This window comes from Aulonocara sp. 'chitande type north' Nkhata Bay, linkage group LG11 (assembly GCF_057382095.1).
Source record: "Aulonocara sp. 'chitande type north' Nkhata Bay isolate Kocher_YH1m ecotype deep benthic linkage group LG11, A_spYH_male_GT1.1, whole genome shotgun sequence".
Classification (NCBI taxonomy): Eukaryota; Metazoa; Chordata; class Actinopteri; order Cichliformes; family Cichlidae; genus Aulonocara; species Aulonocara sp. 'chitande type north' Nkhata Bay.
This window is the reverse complement of record NC_141354.1, coordinates 19,574,889-19,597,619: the sequence shown is the minus strand read 5'-3', so window position 1 is coordinate 19,597,619 and position 22,731 is coordinate 19,574,889. Positions and strand designations below refer to the sequence as shown.

Genomic DNA, 22,731 nt, shown 5'->3' with positions numbered 1-22,731 from the left:
TTTCTAAGTAAATGTATTTCTAAAGGTGCTATTGACATGAAATTCCCACCAGATGTTGGTATCAACCCATCCAGTCCACACATGCAAAGATATCAAGCCACAGATGTCCTTGACACAGGGACAAAGTACTGAACACTTACTGAAATGTAATAATTTGTATAAAAGCCTTTGCTGGTGATGGCAGCTTCACATGCCTCCTATATGGAGAAACTAGTTGGATCAACCTTGGAGCTTCTGTGGGTCCCTTCCATGATCTCTATTTTTAATAGATTTTCACTTGGATTCAGGTCAGGTGATTTAATGGGCCATTCTAGCAGCTTTTCTTTTCTCTTTAACAGACCAAGTTTCCTTGGCTGTGTGTTTGGGATCATTGTCTTGCTGAAATGTCCACCCTTGTTTCATCTTCGTCATCATCATAGATGGCAGGAGTTATATGAAGCATGCCAGTGCCGTAGGGTGATGTTCCCACCTCCAAACTTCCCTGCTGGTATGGTGATTTGGGGGTGATATGCAGTGTCTTTTTGACCTCCAAATATGGCATCCAAAAAGTTTAATTACGTCTAATCTGAGCAGACTATATTCTCCCAGTATTTCGCAGGCTTCTCTAAATGTTTTTCAGCAAACCTTAAACACACTTCAACGTATTTTTTCTTCAGCAGTGGAGTCTTGTGTGGTGAGTGTGCATACAGGCCATGGCAGTTGACTGCAGTACTTATTGTTTTCTTTGAGTTGCCTGCTGATTCCAGGTCTTTCCATAGTTCTCCACAAGTGGTCCCTGGCACTTGATTATTCTTTTCACTCCTGCCAGAAATCTTCCCACTTCCAGATTAGAGCTCCAACAGTGCTCAGTGCCATCAGTATATTTTGAAACAGGAAGGATTTGTGAGAGATCTCATCATGAGATATTTGACAACTTGGTAATGAAACATTTTTATGAGCCATCAGCTGGGAGTGAACCAGCTGGTATTAAAGCCGCAGGGTTGCTTTCTAATTACTCATAGATTGTGCCTACCTTTCTTCGTGCGTTCAGTACTTTTCCCTGCATTATTTCTCATTATTACACATAATTTCTGGCCACCTACTGGTAAATTTCTTGGCATGTGTGGACTGGATTGGTTGTTACCGACATCTGGTGAGAATTTCATGTCAATAACAACTTTAAAAATATATTTATTAGGCCACAATTGTGGGTGTAAAAGGCATTATATATTTACCCACAGTCTGTGTGTGTATAGACATAGATTCATCAGATACACTTTGTTAGTCCCAGGTTAGAGCCCCTTTGGTCTTCAGAACAGCTTTAATTTTTCATGGCATAGAAGGTGCTGGAAACATTCCTCCAAGATTTTGGTTCATGTTGACATGATGGCATCACAGTTGCTGCAGATTTGTCTGCTCCACATCCTGTTGCACCCCAACTAAAGGTGCTTTATTGGATTGACATCTAGCGACCGCAGAAGCCACCTGAATACAGTGAAGCCACCTGATTTTCATGTTCAAGAAACCAGTTTCAGATGATCTGAGCTTTTTTGCAACGTAGTGTACTATACTCCCGGAAACAGCCATTGAAACATGGGTACACTGTGGTCACAAAGGGATGCAGATGGTCAGCAACATTACTCAGGTAGACCGTGGTGTTTAAATCATGCTCTGCCCAAATGTGCCTAAAAAATCTTGATACGAGGTGAGATTTAACAGTGGCCTCAGTTTCCTGTAGTTAGCTGACAGGAGTGACACCTGGTGTGATCTTCTGCTGCTGTAGCCTGTCTGCAGGGAGTAAATCAGGGATTCTCTTCTACATAAATGAGTGCTCACTTCAGTTACTGTTGCCCTCCTTTCAGCTTGAAGCAGCCTGGCTATTCTCCTCTGATCTCTGACCACTCGAGGAACTGATGCTTCCTGGATATTTATTGTTTTTTGGCTGATACTCTTTAAACCCTAGAGATGGTTTTGTGGAAAAATCTCAGTAGATCAGCACTTTATAAAATATTCAGACCAGCCCGCCTGACACCAACAACCGTTCACCAACACCTTTCTTCCCTATTCTGATGCTCAATTTGAACTTCAGCAGGTCCTCTGGATCGCTGGACCATGTCTACACACCTAAATTTACTGAGCAGGTACCGTGTGATTGGCTGATTAGATCTGCATTTCCAGCAGTGGAATAGGTGTAACCTAACAAAACAAAACATGTAGGTAACTACAGCCTAATTGTAACTGTTATGTCAAAAATCACATTTGATATTTGACATAACAGTTGCAGTTTATCAGGATACAATAAGTGCTATAAATTGAATAAAAACAAAAAAAATTAATACAACTTACCAGTAGATATTAAAAAAATAAATAAACGCCCATCTTTTCTGAAAAAGAAGGGGGAAAGAAAAGACTACAACTCCCGTCACGTGATTTAAAAATCCCGGAACTACAATGCCTGGTGACGGGATGTTTTAAGTGGGCTACACGGATGGTCGACAGCCGAGGTGTAAAAGCTGTAACTTTCTTTTATCGTTTCCAGCCGTGCTATCGAAATTTAAAACTTTAAATTCGTTGCTGTGGGTTTTGTGGCGCCAGCGGCGGCGTTATTTTGAATTCATGGACAAAGACAAGTGTAGCGATATTGTAAGTAAGCGAGTCTGTTGTTTGCTTTAGCTAAAACGTCACGTTTTCAGCCTATTTTGAGAGCAGCCAGTAGCTCACACGAGCCAGCTAACTGGACTGTGTGGAGTCTGTTCACTCACCACATGCAGCCTCTGCACTCATGCTTTGTGTACCTTTTGCAGCATGGTCAGTGCTCCTGGATGGAGATGCATCAGTTCCTCGGTGACCTTATCACATCTGGAAACTCCTCAAAAAATCCGCCAGATGTGTTTAATGCAGCATGGGGCGTGGCAGGAGGTGGTGCTGCTGATGGTGCTCTTGCGTTCAAAGCTACATCGCTTGAGCCACTTAGACCTGTTCAGGAAAAGATGGGTGCAGGGGCATCACAGAGGGCGAGAGAGACCAGAGACCGGAGAGAAGGTAGGAGCCGTGTAAATAAACAAGTCCACCCATTTTCTTGTAAATTTTATTTTCCTACTGATGTGGTTCGGTTTGTCCTTCAGCTTTAGATCTGCATCATGCCTGCACCTGCCCTGGCTGCCCTTTCTCCAGTCTCCCTCCTTCATTTGAGACCCTAACATCCAGACAGCCTCTGTCCTTGCCGCCACACTCAGAGACCATATCCCACCCAAAAGATCTCAGTATTGCTGGTCCAGTGAGCCTTAGCATGTGTTTACCAGAGTCCACCTTACCCAGCAGCACGACCACCACTACATCTGAGCTAGAGACGGGCCTGCCCAGCCGATCACAGAACGAGGATGTAGACAGAGGGACTCAGAGTCAGAACCAAAACTCTGATGTGCCTCCTTCAAGAGCGTCTTTGTCCCATCTTTCTATGTTTCCCCACTTGTGTTGTCACCCCGGCCTGCAAACCTGTACCCAGACACTAGGCCGCCAGGAGGGCACAGACTCCCCGTTTTCTCACACCCATGCTCACCATCACTTTCACCACCACCACTGCCCTTTAACGTCCTGTTTACCCTGCCCCCAGCTCGCCCACTCGCACTCTGCTCGGCTCTCTGGCGCGTTTCCATGCTTGTCTTGCCCTCACTCCTTTCATGCCTGTAATCAGGTGTGCCACCGTCAGCACAGGCAAGCACAGCAGCAGGAGGAGAGGGTTAGGACTTCTACAACCTTGCTGTCGTCACTGCATCCCTGCATGCACTGCTCCGCCTCATTTTCTAGACCGTCCCAGCTGCTACAACACCAGCGCTCCGAGCACGCTCACAAACCAGCCGGGTTCATTTGCACAGAGTGCGGCAGGGCCTTCAATTCACACAGCAACCTCCGCATACACCTCAATGTGCACACTGGTGCACGGCCCTACTCATGCTCCGACTGTGGGAAAAGTTTCAGCCAGTCTGGAGCGCTGAAGATCCACAGGCGGATTCACACGGGTGAAAAGCCATATTCATGTGGCTTCTGTGGCAGAGGTTTCCCCCATCTGGCAGGGGTGCGTGCCCACCAGAGGACGCACACAGGAGAGAAGCCCTACCGCTGCAACCAGTGTGGCAAGTGTTTCACCCAGTCCGGAGCGCTAAAGATCCACACTCGCATCCACACTGGAGAGAGACCCTTTATCTGCAGCATCTGTGGCAAGGGCTTTTCCAACCGCTCCGGGATCCGTTTCCACTACCGCACAGTCCACGGGCTGGCTCCTGAGGTCACAGGGGAGACTGGAGGCGTGTACCGAGGACCCACAGGTCGTGCTTGTCAGCCCGGGCGCCCCAGAACGACACCTCCAACCGGCGCTGCGTTAAATGCACCCAACAGTCCAGGTATCGACTCACACGCAGTTCTGAATACTCGGGATTCCTCAGATTTAATTGCTTCTCATCCCACCTCTACACCAATCAGTGGGAACGAGGGCAAATCTCAGCCAGAAGGAGCAAGAGAGGGGCTGCCGTATGCATGCGAAGACTGCGGCCTGCGCTTTAAAGACGCACTGTCCAGGAACAGACACCAGTCTCTGGTGCATTACTCCCACGAGGGAAGAGAGGAGGAGGGGCAGAGGGAAGAGTTCAGCACAGATGCTGAAAGTGAAAGAGAGTAAATTACTGCGGCTGGTAGATTATAACAGACTGAACATCTTATGGAATCTGTTCTTTAAGCAAAACTGCTTTCAAATTGGAAATTCAGTAATATTGCACTCCTTTTTAAGTGTTTTTCTGATATTTCACACTAAGATTGTGCTGAAACTCAACGCTAAACCTTTTCTATTTAAACACAACCACAGTTTACTTTTAGAATTCATGTATTTTTTTTTTCTACTCTCCATCAGCTTTTCAGTCCTGATGTATGTGAGTGAAGTGTCCTATATGTACAAATTTACCCCATTTTAGCAGTCCTTTATATATCCAGGTAAAAAAAAAAAAAAAAAAATCTAATTTCCAAGAGAGCCTGATGTCCATCCATCACACACACCAAACCAACTGGTTGCTAACCAGTGTTGGTCAAGTTACTTGAAAAAAGTAATCAGTAACTAATTACTGATTACTCTCCCAAAAAAGTAATCCCGTTACTTTACTGATTACTTATTTTCAAAAGTAATTAATTACTTAGTTACTTTTTAAAAACACGATTTACAACCTGAAGAGGTGATAAAGTGATAGATCTTTCAGCCCAATTCTACTTTTTCTACATAATCCATCATACAAAATGTAATCAAATGGAAAAGTCTCTTTTTAAAACTTGTTTTATCAGTTTTAATCTTTTAACTTTATGCATCAAGCAAAACATTTAATTATATGCAACATTCTCTGACTTGAATAAATTAGTTTAACATTTAAACCTATTTTCTACACATTCCAGCACATAAAATAAAATATTTTTTGTGTTTTCACTCACTCTTTCAAACAGATGCAAGTAAAACACAGCAGAAAATAAATAAAGTCAAAGACTCAGCGGTCCTTTTGCTCTATTTTCACCTGTAAAGCAGGAGCAGGGTAGGCGGAGGGTTACCCTGGTGTAGGTGTGCTGCGGTCAGTTGAAGAATCCGCGCGAGTGTCTCTGTGAGTTTCCCATCACGTCGTAGCTACTCGGTGCTTGCTCGGAAGTTTAGGGGTTTTTTTCGCTGTAAAAAGAAGTTTTCTTCCCACGCACGATGGACGCTAATGTTTTTGTCACTTTTTATGGAATCAAACTCAAAGTAAGGTCAGTACTTCCACACTTTAAACGCTGCACGCTCATACTCTCTCCCGCACTCGATATATTATCCATTGTTGATCTGCACACAGCTGCTGTCACCAACGTCGCACTTGCTTACGTCACTGTCATGAGACATTCTCGCAAAAAAAATCACGGTTTTAGTAACGCAGTAACGCAGCGTTCCTACGGGAAAGTAACGGTAATCTAATTACCGATTTTGCAATAGTAATCCCTTACTTTACTCGTTACTTGAAAAAAGTAATCAGATTACAGTAACGCGTTACTGCCCATCTCTGTTGCTAACACATCTGTGTAATTGTGCCTTATCCAGCAGTCCCAGTGTTGTATTATGATACCAGAAAGCATGTCACATTAATGTAATTTGATGGGCTTTTAGTAGCATTTTATTATGGGATTGAGGACTGCCACCTGGCTCTTTTTATACAAAATGCCTTGAAATAGGAACAAGTACAATTTTATATGTTAAACATGGATCTGTAGTAAACATCAGTGTCACAGGTTTAATTAAGTTATTTAGTAACTTAATCATTTATAAAACCACATGTCTTCTATACAAAAAAAACAACTTTCCATGGGATATAATATAAAGTAAAAAAAAATAATAATACAAGTATACAAATATAACTATTATAATTTTTCACTTAATTCTGTAATTCTGAGAAAGGTGCTATACAGCAGCAAAGGCCTAACAAACAAGGCCAGTAGAGGTGGGGGTTTTTTTTTTTTTAAATGTTAACATTTTGCGATAACTCGGCCTCCAGCAGAGGAACGTACTCTTCCTCTGGAGACTTGTTTAACTAGACAGAGCATTTCTTTCTCCAGGAAAAGTGGCTGAACACAGCTGTTCATCCAAGCAAAGGACAGTCCTTCCTAATTATGTCATCTTACTGCCTTTCGTGCCTCTCAGTTGTACTACAATCCAAGCAGTTATTTTTAGCTGTTGGTATGTTACCGGGTGATAATTACCTGCGCAGACAAATAATTACACAGTCCATTGTTGCTTAACGTCTGAAGCTCGTGGCAGCCACCTAGTGGTTATGTGTAATTATAACAGTACTCTTTGTTACAGGTTACAATTTATAGTGCTTCATAAATGTTTTTGAAATGATACATTGTGAATACAATGCTTTGTAACATATTCATTTTTTGTTTTGCCTTAATTTGTGGAGAAGACTACACATAAATTTCTGTATGTGCTTTTGGAAAGTGCAGTTATGTGATTAAACATTTCATCAAACAGTATCTCTGAGACAAACTGAGCCTGTATTTATTTGTGCAATATGAAGAAAAAAAAAACCAAAAACCTATCCCATACTTCCTTGATGGAAATATCTGCCTCCATGTGGCTCTCAGTGTTTAGTCTGAATACCCTCATATGCATAGTGACTTCCTTGGGTACATCACTCACGGGAGGTCCAGTTAGTGCATTCTGAACAGCACTGTCCAGCTCACTGTTCAACTTCAGACCACTCCAATTGTTGCTCTGGTGCCAACACACATTTCAACTCCAAAGAGCCTTTTCCTGAGTCTAAGTTTGCTGTGCTCACAAAGGATCTTCGTATGTGTGTTTCTGTTGTAAAGAATCACAAGACTTGGGTTCTGCATAGACAGCACTGACTGGTCTTGGTCCATTGGCATGTAGCGCGGGAGTGCAGTAGCCATTGAAGAGCACCCTGTGTGAGGGGCAGTCATACTGACTGTGACTGGATGTCGGTGCAGGAATGATGCTGGAGTCAGAGGGCTGATCTGAGAACGGAGTGGCATACTCAGGCTCTGGAGGAAGTGGCTCTGCATACTCGGGCAGGCAGCCAGGAGTGTCATAATGGCTGCAGGTGAAGGGGGCAGTATAACACTCTTCTGAGGAAGGTTTAAACGTTGAGCCAACTTTATGTCCAATAGGTGTAAGAGCTGGCTCAGCATAGTCTGGGAGGATTAGAGAAGAAAAGAGAAAATGTAAATGTAAGAAAAGTCCATCCATCCATTTTCATCCGCTTTGTCCGGGGCCGGGTCGCGGGGGCAGCAGCCTAAGCAAAGAGGCCCAGACCTCCCTCTCCCCAGCCACCTCCTCCAGCTTATCCGGGGGAATACCAAGGCGTTCCCAGGCCAGCCGAGAGATATAATCTCTCCAGCGTGTCCTGGGTCTGCCCCGGGGCCTCCTCCCGGTGGGACATGCCTGGAACACCTCACCCAGGAGGCGCCCAGGGGGCATCCTTGTCAGATGCCCGAACCACCTCAGCTGGCTCCTTTCGATGTGGAGCAGCAGCTGCTCTACTCTGAGCCCCTCCCGGATGGCCGAACTTCTCACCCTATCTCTAAGGGAGAGGCCAGCCACCCTTCGGAGGAAGCTCATTTATGTAAGAAAAGTCATACAAGATTTTTTTTTCCTGGTCACCTGACATACAGCAAACCTTCGTGAGATCAGAGGTCAAACCTGACATGATATTTGGATCTATCCTGTATTGTGACATTCAGTATCTCCATATGCCGGTATATCATCTCCTAATTGTTGCCAATAAGAACAAAAGCAGCAGAATTTTAAGGACAGTCTTAAAGATCGACCTTTTATGAAAATTAATTACTATGTAAACTTACTTCACCGTAAAGAAAAGGTCAAATGTGACCTGATATTTCAAATCTTTATACAGTACTTTCTACATGCGGACAGTAAACACCTTACAAGGCTTTTATAAAGAAATAAATCATTAGGTTGACCTTCAAGACCTCAGTGCATGCAAGGCAAATTATAAATGGCTTGTTAACATGACCCCAATCTGCACCCCTGCATTTCGAGCCGTCGTGTTTACAGACAGAAACAGTGACACGCACATACACGCTACCAATGACATGACCTACCTGATTGACCTAACTATAAATAAGACCAATAAGAGAGTAGCATCAATCCTGCAACTATGGCAGAAAGTTAAAAATCCAAACTGTTTTCAAAAAGACACAATAAACTAGTGAATACATTTATTCACTCAGTGTTACCTCATAAATTGGATTTGGCAGTTGATTAGTTTGAGGGGCCCGGGCACATTTACTTACATCGTACACACGCAGACTTTTACATAATGTTTAGGTTCTAAATACTGAAGCTGCTGTATCCTATAACATTTGAGGTCTGCTTTAAAAGCCAGCTTCTTGAAGTGCCTGCACAACAACAACAAAACCTGAATTTTAATAAAATCTGTTCTTCCCGTTATTCGTGCCACCCAACCACAGAGCAGCCTGGTCTTCTTTCTGTCAGCAGCTGCTCAGTTTTTCTCTCCACAAAAGTTCAGTTTTATCTCTGCACAGCATCCAGAACGACTCTGGCTTATCCTAAAAGTCACTCTGAATTCTGTGACGTAGTTTTCCTCTGAAGACTTTCTTGGTGCACAAACAGACTCTACATTTAACAGAGTGAAGATATGCACCGCAACTCCCGTCTGGGTGCTTTTAAAGTCATGGGATTTGTCGGCATTTCCGACCAGCAGAACCGTAGCTCCTAAAAGTTCTTGGTTTGCCAGATCAGTAGGTCACAGATCACTATTTTTATATGATTTGATGGTTTGATTGTTGATTTTGTTCATCTGGATGCAGCGTTTTCAGTGAAATGCGACATCCAGATGAACAACATCAACTTTTTGTAATTTCCTGACGGGGATGATTGAGCATGCATCAAGACATTTTTACACAAACTTAAACACACAGATACTAAAACATGTAGCAGCAGGCTACTTTCGATAATGGGAAAAACTCCACTTCTTGTTTACATCTTGCAAATCAATTTCTGGGAAACTTCTGCTTCTTTTCTACCAAATAGCTGTCTCTAGGACAATGCAGAGCGCTGCACGAGACGTCTGGCCACCAACAACGTCTCATCTAATCGCAAGGATGAGGGCTGACGGTCTAGCACTTAGATCCATCCAGACTACTCTTTGTCCTCGCAGAAGACGCCGTGGTGTGGGAGGCCTGGACTTTCAAGAGCACACAGGGAGTCTAAGACCCAGAGCTATTTTAATTAGACAGGCTTTACTGAGGGCTTTGATTGTCTTAGCATTGACTGTCTGTCCTGTTTATCACTGGACCTCTCAGAGAAGGGCCCCCTCACTGAGGGAAGGGGTAAGGGAGGCAGAGATGGGACTGCTGGGAGGAGGGGGGGGGGGAGTAGGCTGAGTGCCCTGTATCGAGCTCCAATTAAAGGGTCTCTTTCAGTGAGCCTCTGTGGACCAAAGAAAGGAATGTTTATGGTGTGACCGGGTGATGGGCTGAGCCAGAGGAAAGAATGGACAGCCCGTGGAGAGAACTGTTTGCCTGTCAGGCTTGGTGTGAGCTACTCAAACTGACCACTGAAGCTAGAGACCATTAGAGCGGGAAAGATGGAGAGCCGAACACTTAACAGGACAAATAAACTTCAAAGGTAGCAGCTGACGACACTTGCAGAAGAACAAAGCAGCACCAGCAACTTCCTGTAATTGATAAAAATGTGAATTCTCACCATTAAGAGGAGGGTTTGGTAGTGCATCGTGGACGTTTCGAACCAGAGGGTACGACTGTGAGCCGGGAAAACTCTTTTCCTTCAAACTCTGAGAACCTACACAAAAATCACAACCATAAAAATCATTGCAACATTAAAAAAGGATTCATAACTAAAAAGTATGTTAAAAAAATAATCTGAAAAGTGCTAGACTTACTTGTGGGGACAGAGTAGGAGTACTTCATTTGTGAATCTTTTTTCCTACAATTTCAAATAACAAAAAACAAACTCAGAGGTTAAATAAAATAATGAACGTTGATATTTCGTGACAGCAATCCATGTATCAAAAATCAGTGACAGTATGTCCATACAGGAAAGTTAATTAGTACATGTGCAGTACCTTCGCTTCAACCAGAATCCAGCCAAAACACAACTGCCACATATCATCAGGCCGAGGGCCACGCCCACTGCTACTATTACTGGCTGACTGGAGGCTGCAAGAGTGCAAGAGAGTCTGCGTAAACAACTGAACACGTGTGAGGAAGGAATGCTGTTATTACAAAGTACAAAGTGCTGCCGATCAGATTAATGGCTATATTGCCCTGTTTGCACTGGTGTGACTCTAATCTACTCGTATAAACTTCATACAGGTGAGTTGGTGGATGACACAAGTACATACTCTGTTTTGTTTCAACTAACACGGTGCACTCAGTGGTGGTGGGAGTGGGGCTTGGGAGCAGTGGACCCGAGTTAACTTTGATGGACGGAGAGTCTGTTGGGGAATTATCGAGACAGGAAAACTTCACATCAGGAAACTCAGCTGCAAATCAAACCATGTTAAAAGCAAACAAACCAAACTTTATTGTGGATAATCTGGAAGCTTATGAGCTACTGCCTACCACCGCCTGGTGGACGGGAAGACCTCGGTGTGGCCTTACTAACAGGACAGCCCAGGACCTGAATCTGAGCTGAAGCCCTCCCGTGCCAACTCAGCGGCTGGAGGCGGACAAATCGAGCCACCACAGGAGGAAACAAGCTATTGAGCACTCTGAGGTGTCCATCGGCGTAGGCCGGAAACACCTAAGAGCCACAAAGACCAAAATGAGTTAGCATCTGCATGTCTACTGCTTTAAAAAGCACAGGAAGTTGGGGCAGTGAAAGCATTAAGCAGAACACCTACCTTTCTTTCTTTGCTTGCAGCATCTTTGTAAAGCTTCCAGTTCTTTCTATCCTTACTAAATGAAAGGATGTAGGATTCCATGTAGTACTCATCTGATCCCGCTGTTACTATTCCTGAAGAAAGAGAACAACGCTTGTTTGATTTTGTTTCAGATCAATATTCAAAAAGAAATAAAAGGCTTCATGGATTTTAAACAACAAAAATAGTCCATCTCTGATTCATGAAATCACAATAAATTGCTTAAACCAAGCATATTTTGTACACATACCTATTGTTATTTTTACCTGTGATGTTGCTTCTATCGCTCAGCTCCATCTCCACCCACGGGCTCTGATCACTACTGTCTGCTGTCCAGAGCAGGAAGTTATGGCTGAAATCATTATTTCTGGCGTTCCTTGACTTTGTCTGCTCTTGACTGTTTTTATCAGCAAAAGATGAGGCGTTTAAAGCAGAAACAGCCAAGTTGTTGTTACACTCTGTTCACGGATCAAAGGAAAACAAACAAACTGATGAATTATAATTTGAGCTTCATAGTAACACTCGCCTACACATTTTCATTATAAACCACACAGATTCATGTTCCCTGTGATGAACTGCATGAAATCAAGAAAGTAATGGACACTGTTTTGCCTTAAAAGCGAGAAGAAGAAAAAAAAAAAACCCTAAACAAAATGTGCAGAAATGAAAATCGCTTTATTTAAAGAAGCTAAACAGCAAACCGGTTGTTTCAGATAGTAATGAAGCCTTTAGCTTCAGCGAGGAAGAGCTGTGTTTGCGCTACTCCTGCTGTTCTCATCTTTTCTTTACTTCCTCTTTCCCACGCTGTCCAAGTCTTCTCGCCCACTATTCTATCGTCATCACTCCGATCCACTCGGATTCCTGCCCACCACCTCTGGGTGAATAGGTGTCGGCTTCCTGTTCTTTAAAACTCACTGCAATTCTGTCACTCTGCCTTTCATGTAACCCATGTCCCCCCAGTCTCCATAACATCCTGGATGTTCAGAGTTTCATCCAAGGTCTTTGTTTGCCATCTGCTCCACCACCTGTGTTTACACTTCAGGGGTCCATCCTATTTCCTACCTTTGTTGGAACACCGCTCAGCCATGCCGAAGGTCGTCTAAACACTTTCCTCAAACATCGTGAACATTAAACGTCATCATCTGAAGTTATACAACCCCAATTTAAAATAAAATAAAGTTGGGACACCGTGTAACATGTAAAAAATATGTAAACATTTTTAATAAACAAAACAAAAACAGAATGCAGTGATTTGCAAATCTCATAAATTCATTCACAATACAACTTGGAAAATGTTTAAACTGAGACATTTTACTATTATATTAAAAATATGAGCACAATTTAAATTTGATGGCAGCAAGACGTCTATTAAAAAATAATAATAAAAAACACGTTGGTACAAAAGGCTGGAAAAGTAAGTGGCTCTAAAAAAGAAACAGTTGGTGGAATTTATGCAACTAATTAGGTTAATTAGCAACAGGTTAAACCTCTATCGCGCAAAGAAGAAACCATATGTGGACAACGGTCGATGGTACGGGGGTGTCAGTGCATATTAAATCGAGGTCTCCACATCTATAAAGGCCCCACCAGTGCTGAAATGTATATAGAGGTTTTAGAGCAACATGCACTCCCATCCAGATGACCTCTACTTCAGGGAGGGCCTTAATAATCTCAGCAAGACAATGCTAAACCACCTGTGAGAACAGAAAGGCTTCAGGGTAGAAAAGTCTAGCTACTGAAATGGCCTGTCTGCATCCCGTACCTTTCACCAAGTTAAAACATTTTGAGTTAAAAGAAGCAGATCCAGAATAAAATATGGCTTTACGAGATCAGCAAATCACTAGATTCTGTTTTTATTTGGGGTTGTGAATGTAAAGTCAGGCTCATACCTTGGATGAAAAGCAGCTTCTTTTCAGAAAGTGATCCCCTGTCAAAAGAAGTGAAAAAGAAATATTGATAATCAATGCAAATCAGTTACACTAAACTAGCAGCTACACATTTCCACAAGATCTCATTTAAAATGTGGAAAACAAACACATACATTTTTGAAAGGACTCCATTGGCAAAGGTGGATTCATACAGTGTAAGGCTTCTCCCACGATTCACAGTGATATGGCCTCCCAGACTGTCAGATGTAGCTCCTGCATGGACTGCAGACTTGCACAGCACCGAAGTCTGTGGCAGAAGAGAGAGATGGAGCCTTTTCAGACATGTATTTGATAAGAAGCACAGTACAATACAGCTTTTCCTAATGAAATCTGCTGCGCTTACATCTCTGTAACCATGCTCAGAGTTCCCCCACACGTCCCCTGTGACCTTCTTGCATCCTGCAGGGCAATACACGCTGAGAAGGAGCAGAACAACATGTGAGAAATACTTGCAGCTCTACTGAATCGGAGATGAAGACGCAGAGGTCCACGGCTTACCTTAAATGCTGCGAGCTAAAATGAGATCCCCGTTGTAAACATGAAATGAGATCTGAAAACAAAAACAGAAAACTTCAAACGGCGCTCCTCAAAATGAATCTTTTTTTAACATTTTGACAGCATGTACGGGTGGACCATGTGTCTCGGGCTTACATAACACCACCTCGGCATTCGCTCAACCACACAAACAGACAACAGACTGTGTGAGACGGTCTGGGATGCTACAACTGTGCTATAGTCAGGCATGAGTGGTCATCACTGTTGATGTGACTAACGCCTTTGTTACTGTGAGCAAAGCGAAAGGTCCATGTGTGATCACGGCCAACAGACAGTGGTTTGTATGTCTGAGTACAGACTTAGCTCCAGACACTGCTGGATTTCATAAACAACTGAGCAAAAACAGGAAACTATGATACATAGTGCACAGTACACAAGGCCACAGCCGGGAAAATTAAGACTTAGTCTAAATATAGGCTATTCAGACTAAGTAAGTAAGGCTACATGGTTATTTTAAAAAAATACCCAAGGAGAATCTGATATTGTGTATCATTTAGTGAGATTTGTGGTTTAATCCATGAATAAACATACCGGGTGTACGCATGTCACAACTGGCCGGGGTACAAAGAAAAACAAATTTAAAAAAACCCTGAAAACAAGAAACAAGTAGCCGCTGGGTTCAGAAGCCTTATAGCGACGAATACAGGACGGCAGTGGGCTTGGAGTGGTTAACAGGCTGAAGAAGAGGAGGGGAGGAGAGCTCGAGACGGTCCAAGTGACAGACTGAAGCTTGAGGCCTCATTCCATTCAGCCCGAGAGAAGGAGAAGAACTCCTGCTCTCTGAGCAAACACGCCGGAGCCAACATGGAGGCGATGGAGGGTGAATGCCAATAAGCAATGACTCATACACTCACGCGCACGTCAACACACGGGCAAATGTGTTATACTGAAGGATAAATAGTCACAGAACAGCTAGTGTTATGATTGTATCAGTGTAAACTTAAAAAAGATCTCTCTCACAACCCCACTCGCACCTATATAACATATAAATCAGGCAAATAACCATAACGTAACATAATGTAACAGCCTTGTTTCCCCTTTAGCTTCTGTGCTTTAGTGTGTGCATTTATTATATATGGTGCACAGTTGATTTTAAAATCTGTCACAGGCTCATCCCTGGCCCTGCAGATTACCCAAGGCCAGAAATGCTCTGGTGTTCTGTGGTTTTATTTCCTTCTGCGTCAAATTTACTCTGCTATAAATAAACAGTGAAAAAAATAAACCAATGCAATCGGAATAACAAAGAAGCTTCCATCAAAAGTTACCCAGCACGACATCAGTCAGAAGGCATAAATTATAGAGTACCTGGCTGCTGATCTGTGGCATAAGAGAGCAGAAACCCTCGTCCAGAGCGATGTGGGCCCGACTTGAACATTATTGTTACTTCATTGCTATTAAATGTCACATTCTTCCCGGCTGCATCAAGCTTCCCGCACAGAGGACCTGTGAACACACATTCCCACAAACTACGTTTATAAAGCACAAGAACATAAATACGTCTGTCAGCACACACGCCGGTGCACTATAAACATCCATTTCCAGTCCTTAATAATGAAGATTTGACAGTCTGTTAGACAGAAAAACACTAAAACAAAACAAAAGGAAGTTTCTGTAAGAAAGTGAGGCGCTGTGAAATCTGATGATGTATACAATAGTCAGCCTAGTGGAATATCTCTTGAATCTCTCAACCCTTAATTTGGAGCAACTTTTATGCCCTCAGGATACGATGCAGCTGGTTGCAAAACCTACACGTCTCCTGTGAAATATGGTTTGCCTTTTCTGTCAGTGCATCAACACAATGGCATGTCCTGAGTGAGTTATACAATCCAGACTGGAAGATCATCAGTAATGAGTGGGAACAAAGTCTCTGTCAGTAAGTATGTCAATTAAGATTTGATGAGGACACGGGAAAGTTCTCATCAGACATCTGGTGTGTGACCACATTTTTGTATTCCCCTCTCCCTTAAAATGTGTATTTATATATTTTAAATTAATGACACAAGACATGTCGCTGTTCAGTAAAATAAGGATGAGAACAGTTTGACCTTTGACTTGGGGCAGGAACCATGAGACAATACCTGCTGCTGCTAAAACTAATGTGCATGTGCCTGAAAGAAAGAATCTAAAGAAGTACATGAGGTTGTTTAAAAGACAGACTTTGATTTCATTTACTTACTAAAAACAGGATTTGTTTGGTTCATTGCCTCAGGGTAACATTATGCAGCTAGACCACTTTTCTTAGGGCAATGATGCTAAAGCAGTGCTTCTAAACTCTGATCCTTCCTTCCTCGCTCCACAACACTTGATTATCTGGTTATCAGGCAGCTGCAAGCTTTTCATTCCCAGCTGCAAAGTTTGTGTGAGTGGGGGTCACAGGGAGAACCTGCGGGGTAATGTTTTGACAGCACTGACCTGTCGCTTATGTGAGCTGGCAAACAATACACTAAAATGGACTTTTAACAACTTACAAGAAATGGACACAAAGTGATTTTATGAGGAAAAACTACGATTGGACAGCGAGGGTCATTCCCACAGTGGGGTCAGCAAATGTGATGAGAGTGACAGGGAGTGAAAGGAGACCCTAGAATCAGGTCTGAAGGGTCAGTTCAACCATACCTATGTGATGTGGAGAGAGCTTGAAAATGAACTTGATGTTTATTAAAATAAAAAAGAAATATTTAAGTAAATTTGTTGACTGATATGTCAGAGACCCCCAAACTCTCTACAATATAGTAAATTCATTTATTCTCCCACCAAAAATGTTAACTTTATTATTTATTAATAAATAAATAAAACAATCAAGAGGTGTGCTCACCCAGGCTGTGCTCTCCGTTTTTGTCTGTGATCATCACAGAGCCATTGCTGCAGCCTGGACTGCTCTCAACGTCAAAATCTCCAAAGAGCAGTCGCAGCGTGCGCCCCTGTGGTACACGAAGCCTCCACTTACACCAGGCGTTACTGGGGTAGGTACCCGGATAGTTCTGGGAGGCTACGGTGCCCGTCTCTGGTGCCAGCAGCGTATGTCCACAGCCATTACCTGACACAAAACAAGCACTATAAGAAAGCTATGACAAGAAAAAAAGGGCACAGTTCACACGGTAAAAATTAAGATTAACTTCTAACAACTTCTGATTTCCTTTTCTTTCAGTTTCATGTTTCCTAATCACTCACTTCTAAAACCGATACAGAGGTCTTAACCCATGCCTCATTTATTTAAATTTTCCTTCCAAGGAGCCAGATTTTCTTGTAATGTTGTTAAAGGTTTCTTGAGCGACAGTGGCTGTCTCTTCACCGACGCTCCATCCAGACCAGAGGAATGTTTTCCTTTTATTTGTTTGTCAGGCCACTTAACGCTGACCTATGAATCATTCAAACATAAAAAATACTGGTGCTACCACTGCTACCTCTCAGCCTCCGAACAGATGCACTTGTGAAAATCCTGAGTGATTTTTTCGAAAAGTTGACCACTGATATCAATTTTAAAATCCTTGGTGACTTCCTTCTTGAGTTATCATGTTTAACTGCTTAAACTTCTCCATTACTAACATTTTTTCCCGGCACTCATCTCAGCATCTTTTGCCTTTTGGTCACAAATCTTTACAAACTGAGTCAGCATCTAGTTGATTAATATTTTCAACTGTTCAGCTGCTGACGGCAGTGAGCAGAGTGGAATTATAGACCTTAAGGAAAGCCAAAATGACATAACCTGAGACGGCTACGTAACTGGCTCTCTTAATTAAATACAAATATTAAAGGCTTTGTTAATACACCATTTCAAGACAGATGAGCAACGAGTCTAATCTGAGCATGTACGGCAGCTCAGGGCATGCTTATCCTTCTGTCATCACGACTTTTTGAAATACCAACAAGGGAAGAGCTCAACTGTAACACCTGTGACCTGCACGTTGGATACAGAGCAAAACATAATTGTTTAAGATTAAGTACCAAGAGGTGCTTTTCCCCAGGCAAAAGCAAGGAAGGAAAAAAAAAGCATAGTGCTGATATACTACATCTTGCTATGACTAACACTTGAAGAGGAACAGAAAACACAAACATTCAGATGGTTTAAGATTCCTGTTGGTCACAAAAATTTTTTCCTACAGGAGTCACGCAGAGATTGGTGTTGCGGGGGTGACAAGCTCAGACACTAACACTCCCTGCCCTCACTTTTCACTCCCCCAAGTAATGTGCTCCAAGAATGGTCAAAACCTGAGGAAGGCACCAGGGTCAGTCTGAGCCTAAACACCAGCGCTGTCCTTGCTTCCCTTAAAAGGCTCCTGAATATTTGTTGACTGGAAGTTACAGGGTAGCCTTCCATTCGCCCTGTGTCTCCTCCTGCATCAGCCGAGCTGGTCACCTCCTTCCCAACAGCACTTCAGTTCCTCATATCATAAGCCTTCAACTGTTATTGTCCCCCCTCAATTCCCCAAAGGATTCCCTGGAAATACCGCAGCCACATACTGTAACTCTGGGCAGCAGAGCATGGATCTGTCACCTTCCGGAGGCCGGCCACGGGGGACTTTTCCCAGCTTTAAAGAGGGCGTAATGTTGGGAAATGTCTGGGTGACCAGTAATTGCCCCCCTGATCACTGGGCTGTTTCACCCACAGTCTGTTGGGTTCGTGTTCAGGCTGTTCTGACCTGTTTAGAAATCTCAGGAGCTAAACCACATAAAGCTTGGGTGTTAGGATAGCAGACAGTCCATCAGAAACACGCCAGCAATATAGTTTTCCACTTCATGCTTTGTTGGCAGGTCCTTACAGGTCCACACTAGCAGACAGGATGTTCACCTATGCTACCTGTCACTACATCCCCTTATTCAATCCCGGAGGTAGAAATGTTTCCCCCAAACCTAGGCCCCACCAAAGCTGGGGCATAGCATATTTGCTAAGTTAAATAATGATGTATCCAGGGCTTAATCATCTTCCGATGTGCGGAAATCAAAGCCCCAGAGACCGACAAAAACAACACTGAAGATTTGTGGTATGGCTGACTGGTGGAGTCATAGTCTGCAGGGCAATAGCTTGTTTGTCTATGTTTATATATGGTCACTGTGATTCATAACAGGCCTGACTGATGTGTTGAAAGAAAGAAAAAGACTCTGGGAAAGGATTGCTGGGATCACTAGGTACACACGGGCAAGGAAAGAGTTTGTAAAAACTGTTAACATGACTTCCAATCGGCGACCTTTGCACCTAAATACAGACACATTAATGCACTTTAATTCTGGCTTAGAGCCATAAAGATGATCGGAACAGCAAAATAAGTGTGGATGTGTACAGTGCAGAATACAGGACAAGGTATGGTGGTCTTTCCAACAACAGTTTCTGATGAAAATGCATTAAACAGCAATAGTTAGCGGGGTTATATGACAACAACTATCTTAAACACAGCAGAAATGTGTTTTAAAGGAGGCTGCCGACTGGGTGCTCATCCTACGTCATCAGTCTTGATTATTAATAATCGTGCGATTAATTTAAAGAAAACGGGGGAAACTCTTCAGCTCTAGTTGCAGCTAACGAAATGTGCGAAAATCCGTCTCCCACGTCACAATCCTTATCTTATCAAAAGCGTCAACATAACAGGCGTTTTCTTACCCTCCTGGCCGCGAACACACACCGAACAGACGCTTAAAGCGATCCACAAACCGCCAATGAAAGACTTCACAGCATCCCCGATGTTTTCGCACTTTGCGAGCATGATTTCCAGGAGCTCGGCGAGGAAAAAGTAAGGTGCATGCCTCGCTGACTCGAGGGGTCTTGCTTCAATAAAAAGTTGGAGCACAGAGTACTGGATATTTACTATTGGTCACGAGTGTCGAACCCCGTCTCCAATTGGCTCTCCTGAAGCGTCAATCAAGTTGGTGTCCGGGATTCCATTCCCAAATAGGGCTGGCCTGATCCGTAGGTGTTCGCTGACCTGAGACCAGCCAGCGGTAGCAGTGCTTCTTATTTACGCTCATTAGAAACGATGGAAATGCCGAACCGGGATCTTTATTTGAAGATGCGTGCGTGTCAAAGGTGGAAAGTGCAGTTTTAAAGCAAACATGAAACATTCAGAAACACCTCGTCTGTTCGCTTTATTAACTCGCCCGAATTTCCGTTCTCAGTCTAAGTGCTAAGACTGCCATCTTCCGGTGAATTAATCATTTTCCTCAAGATTTAGAGGTATGTATTTTTTCTTTAATCTTACGTGTGTTTTTCTATTATTCCAGCCTTTTAATGTCTTCGTCAATCAGTTAGTTCTTCACTTTAAAAACATTTCTGTTTTGACAAGTGCTTTTAAAAAAACATCGTTTTGTCGCTGTCCCAGGAGACTCCTGTCAAACGCACCCAAATTATGAACAAATTGAAGTATTTATTCACTTAATGCCATGAGTCCCCAATCAAAGTATCACAGAGTATTCATGTGATCTAGGAGCACTCTGACTGTCATTTTAAAGAAGAAAGACTGAGGCCATGCATGCATTCATCATCTGGTTTAAAGTTATAGACTGGAAGTTATCAGAATATTGGAGATGTGGGTCTGTTGTACCTGAGAGAGAGCTGGGGCATGCTCTGGTCACGACACACATGAACAGGAGAGCTGATCCTGCTGCACTACGAGCCCCAATCTGGGCAGCCTTGATGCTTCTGGCTGTAAGGATTACACCACCTGCTGGTGTGACTCTCCAAAGGTCACCCCAAAAAAATCCCTGGTCCGGTCCATGCTTGTTAAATATTATTGCATTATTATTGCATCAACACATTCTTCGACCATCAAGACCAGGTGTGGAGTGTAAAGTACAATATGTATCCAAAATTATTTATTATTTATATAAATGATATTTGTAAGGCATCTGATATATTAAAATTAGTATTATTTGCAGATGACACAAATATTTTTTGTTCTGGGGGGAATCTAAAGGAGCTGCTGGATACAATTACTTCAGAAATGTGCAAAATTAAAAAATGGTTTAACAGGAACAAACTATCGCTAAATCTAAGTAAAACTAAAATGATCTTATTTGGGAATTCCCTTAGAAATGCACAAGTGCAGATTCATATAGATGGTGTGGAAATTGAAAGAGTACTTGAACATAAGTTTCTTGGTGTGATTATAGATGATAAATTAAACTGGAAGTCTCATATAAATCATATACATAACAAAATTTCAAGAAGTGTCTCAATCTTGAGTAAAGTAAAACACATTCTGGACCACAAATCACTCCACATTCTCTATTGTTCCCTGATTGCACCGTATTTGAATTACTGTGCAGAGGTTTGGGGCAATATTTACAAATGTTCGCTATCATTCAATCTTTATATTACAAAAAAGGGCCATAAGGATAATCCATAAAACTGGTTACAGAGATCATACAAATCCACTATTCTTAAAATCAAAAATTCTAAAATTCACAGATCTGGTTCATTTTCTCACTGCACAAATTATATATAAAGCAATAAATAACCTGCTTCCTGACAATATTCTAAAAATGCACGGGTATGTTGGTAGTATGCATGTGGGATTTTTTTTTTTTTTTTGGGGGGGGGGGGGGGGGGGGGGTGTAGAAATGACTAAAAGATTAATTGGCTCTGTTCAAAAAAGAATGACTTCATATAGGGAAAAATATATATCACATGTGCAGGACACCTTAAACTAGTTTTTTAATTAAGCAGCAAGGCAGAACAAGGTCAGGGCTGTATCAAGACACGAGGACTAAACCCCAATTCAACCAGACCCAGAACTGATCCAGAATTAAAACAGGACTACAACAGTTCAAAATCAGGACTACTGAGGACTTAACCGAGACAGAACCAGAATCAGAACTAGATGATAGCACTAAAAATCATCATAGACCTGCACTACACTTATTTTTTAATTCTACCAAAGTCCACTATTTAGATTCAGAAAAGTTTATATAATTATTTAGCCTTGTTGTGCAAACAAGCCTGCAGAACTTAATAAATACAGAATTTGAAAAATAACAAACCTAAAAAGAAACACTAGGTACGAGATACATGAGGACCTATGATACGGTGATACTTTTGGTAAACAACCATTTGACTAACATGTGTGTCTCACCTGCTCTTGTTCATCTGTTCTGTCCTCGTTCTCCTCTCTCTCCCTCTTTGTGCTGACAATCATCAAATATACAGTTGAAACCAGATATTTACTCTTCAGATAAAAACACTTTTTTAATTGTAACATCAAATCAGACTAAATGTTTATTTTTTTAGATTGATAAATATAAAAACATATTTGTTAACTTTAAGAGTAAAGAGAGAAACTATCTGTATTTCTTAATTGCAAATGGCACCAAATTGTATTCAAACTTGAGCCACACTTATGGAGCTCCACAGTTCTTTTCCTGGTGTTTTGGTTGATATCTCTTGATTTTCCCATGTCAAAGAAACAGGCTCTGTGTTTTGCCTTATATGCATCCACAGCTGTGCCACCAATTTACTCACATGGACTCTACTAACCTATCAGAAGCTTCTTCAGCTCAGAATGGAATCGTCTGGAGTTTTCTTATTAATTAACAATAAATTTAGTGTACATGTACTCCTAAATTTAATGAAAGTGATAAAAAATAGACAGCTCTGTCTCTCTTTATTCTGACATTTAACTAATTCAAAATATATTTCAATATTTATCTAAAACAAAAATTTACTCTAAATTGATGTTGTACAGTAAAAATGTTTTATGTTTTCTCCCTAAAGTGTATGTAAATATCTGGTTACAAATGTGAATATCCTGCTGTGTACTGAAATCCCTCTTGTTTTGCATAGAAATATACTGAACAACATACAAAGCATAATATATAAAATAACATTTACCTGA

General features: G+C 42.1%; 2 protein-coding genes across 3 annotated transcripts; one reads left to right on the top strand and one right to left on the bottom strand.

Annotated features, from left to right (window-relative positions):
* Window positions 1-2,428: 2,428 nt before the first annotated feature.
* Window positions 2,429-7,011, top strand: LOC147318820 (uncharacterized). 2 transcript variants are annotated; one of them, XM_086310948.1, is made up of 3 exons: window positions 2,429-2,622; window positions 2,784-3,021; window positions 3,105-7,011. In XM_086310948.1, the coding sequence occupies exons 1-3, from the start codon at window positions 2,596-2,598 to the stop codon at window positions 4,652-4,654; spliced, it is 1,815 nt and encodes a 604-aa protein (XP_086167074.1). In that variant the 5' UTR covers window positions 2,429-2,595; the 3' UTR covers window positions 4,655-7,011. The 2 variants fall into 2 exon arrangements, with proteins under 2 accessions (XP_086167074.1, XP_086167073.1); XM_086310947.1 differs by lacking the exon at window positions 2,429-2,622 and having other exon boundaries at window positions 2,642-3,021.
* LOC147318819 (discoidin, CUB and LCCL domain-containing protein 1) lies at window positions 5,913-19,698 on the bottom strand. Its single transcript, XM_086310945.1, has 15 exons — window positions 19,506-19,698; window positions 16,725-16,946; window positions 15,215-15,352; window positions 13,853-13,904; window positions 13,698-13,770; window positions 13,468-13,601; window positions 13,316-13,353; window positions 11,693-11,884; window positions 11,409-11,521; window positions 11,128-11,308; window positions 10,908-11,000; window positions 10,629-10,722; window positions 10,446-10,489; window positions 10,250-10,345; window positions 5,913-7,692 (listed from the first exon to the last, which is right to left on the bottom strand). The coding sequence occupies exons 1-15, from the start codon at window positions 19,606-19,608 to the stop codon at window positions 7,313-7,315; spliced, it is 1,953 nt and encodes a 650-aa protein (XP_086167071.1). The 5' UTR covers window positions 19,609-19,698; the 3' UTR covers window positions 5,913-7,312.
* Window positions 19,699-22,731: the final 3,033 nt, after the last annotated feature.

Bases quoted from the DNA above. Each gene is read 5' to 3' on its own strand.
- LOC147318820 (XM_086310947.1), top strand. From the start codon at position 2,745: ATGCAGCCTCTGCACTCATGCTTTGTGTACCTTTTGCAGCATGGTCAG. The intron at 3,022-3,104 runs GTAGGAGCCGTG...TTTGTCCTTCAG, and splicing joins GACCAGAGACCGGAGAGAAG to CTTTAGATCTGCATCATGCC.
- LOC147318819 (XM_086310945.1), bottom strand. From the start codon at position 19,608: ATGCTCGCAAAGTGCGAAAACATCGGGGATGCTGTGAAGTCTTTCATT. The intron at 11,522-11,692 runs GTAAAAATAACA...CTCTTTCTTCAG, and splicing joins CGATAGAAGCAACATCACAG to GAATAGTAACAGCGGGATCA. The intron at 10,490-10,628 runs GTACTGCACATG...TTGAAATTGTAG, and splicing joins GGATTCTGGTTGAAGCGAAG to GAAAAAAGATTCACAAATGA.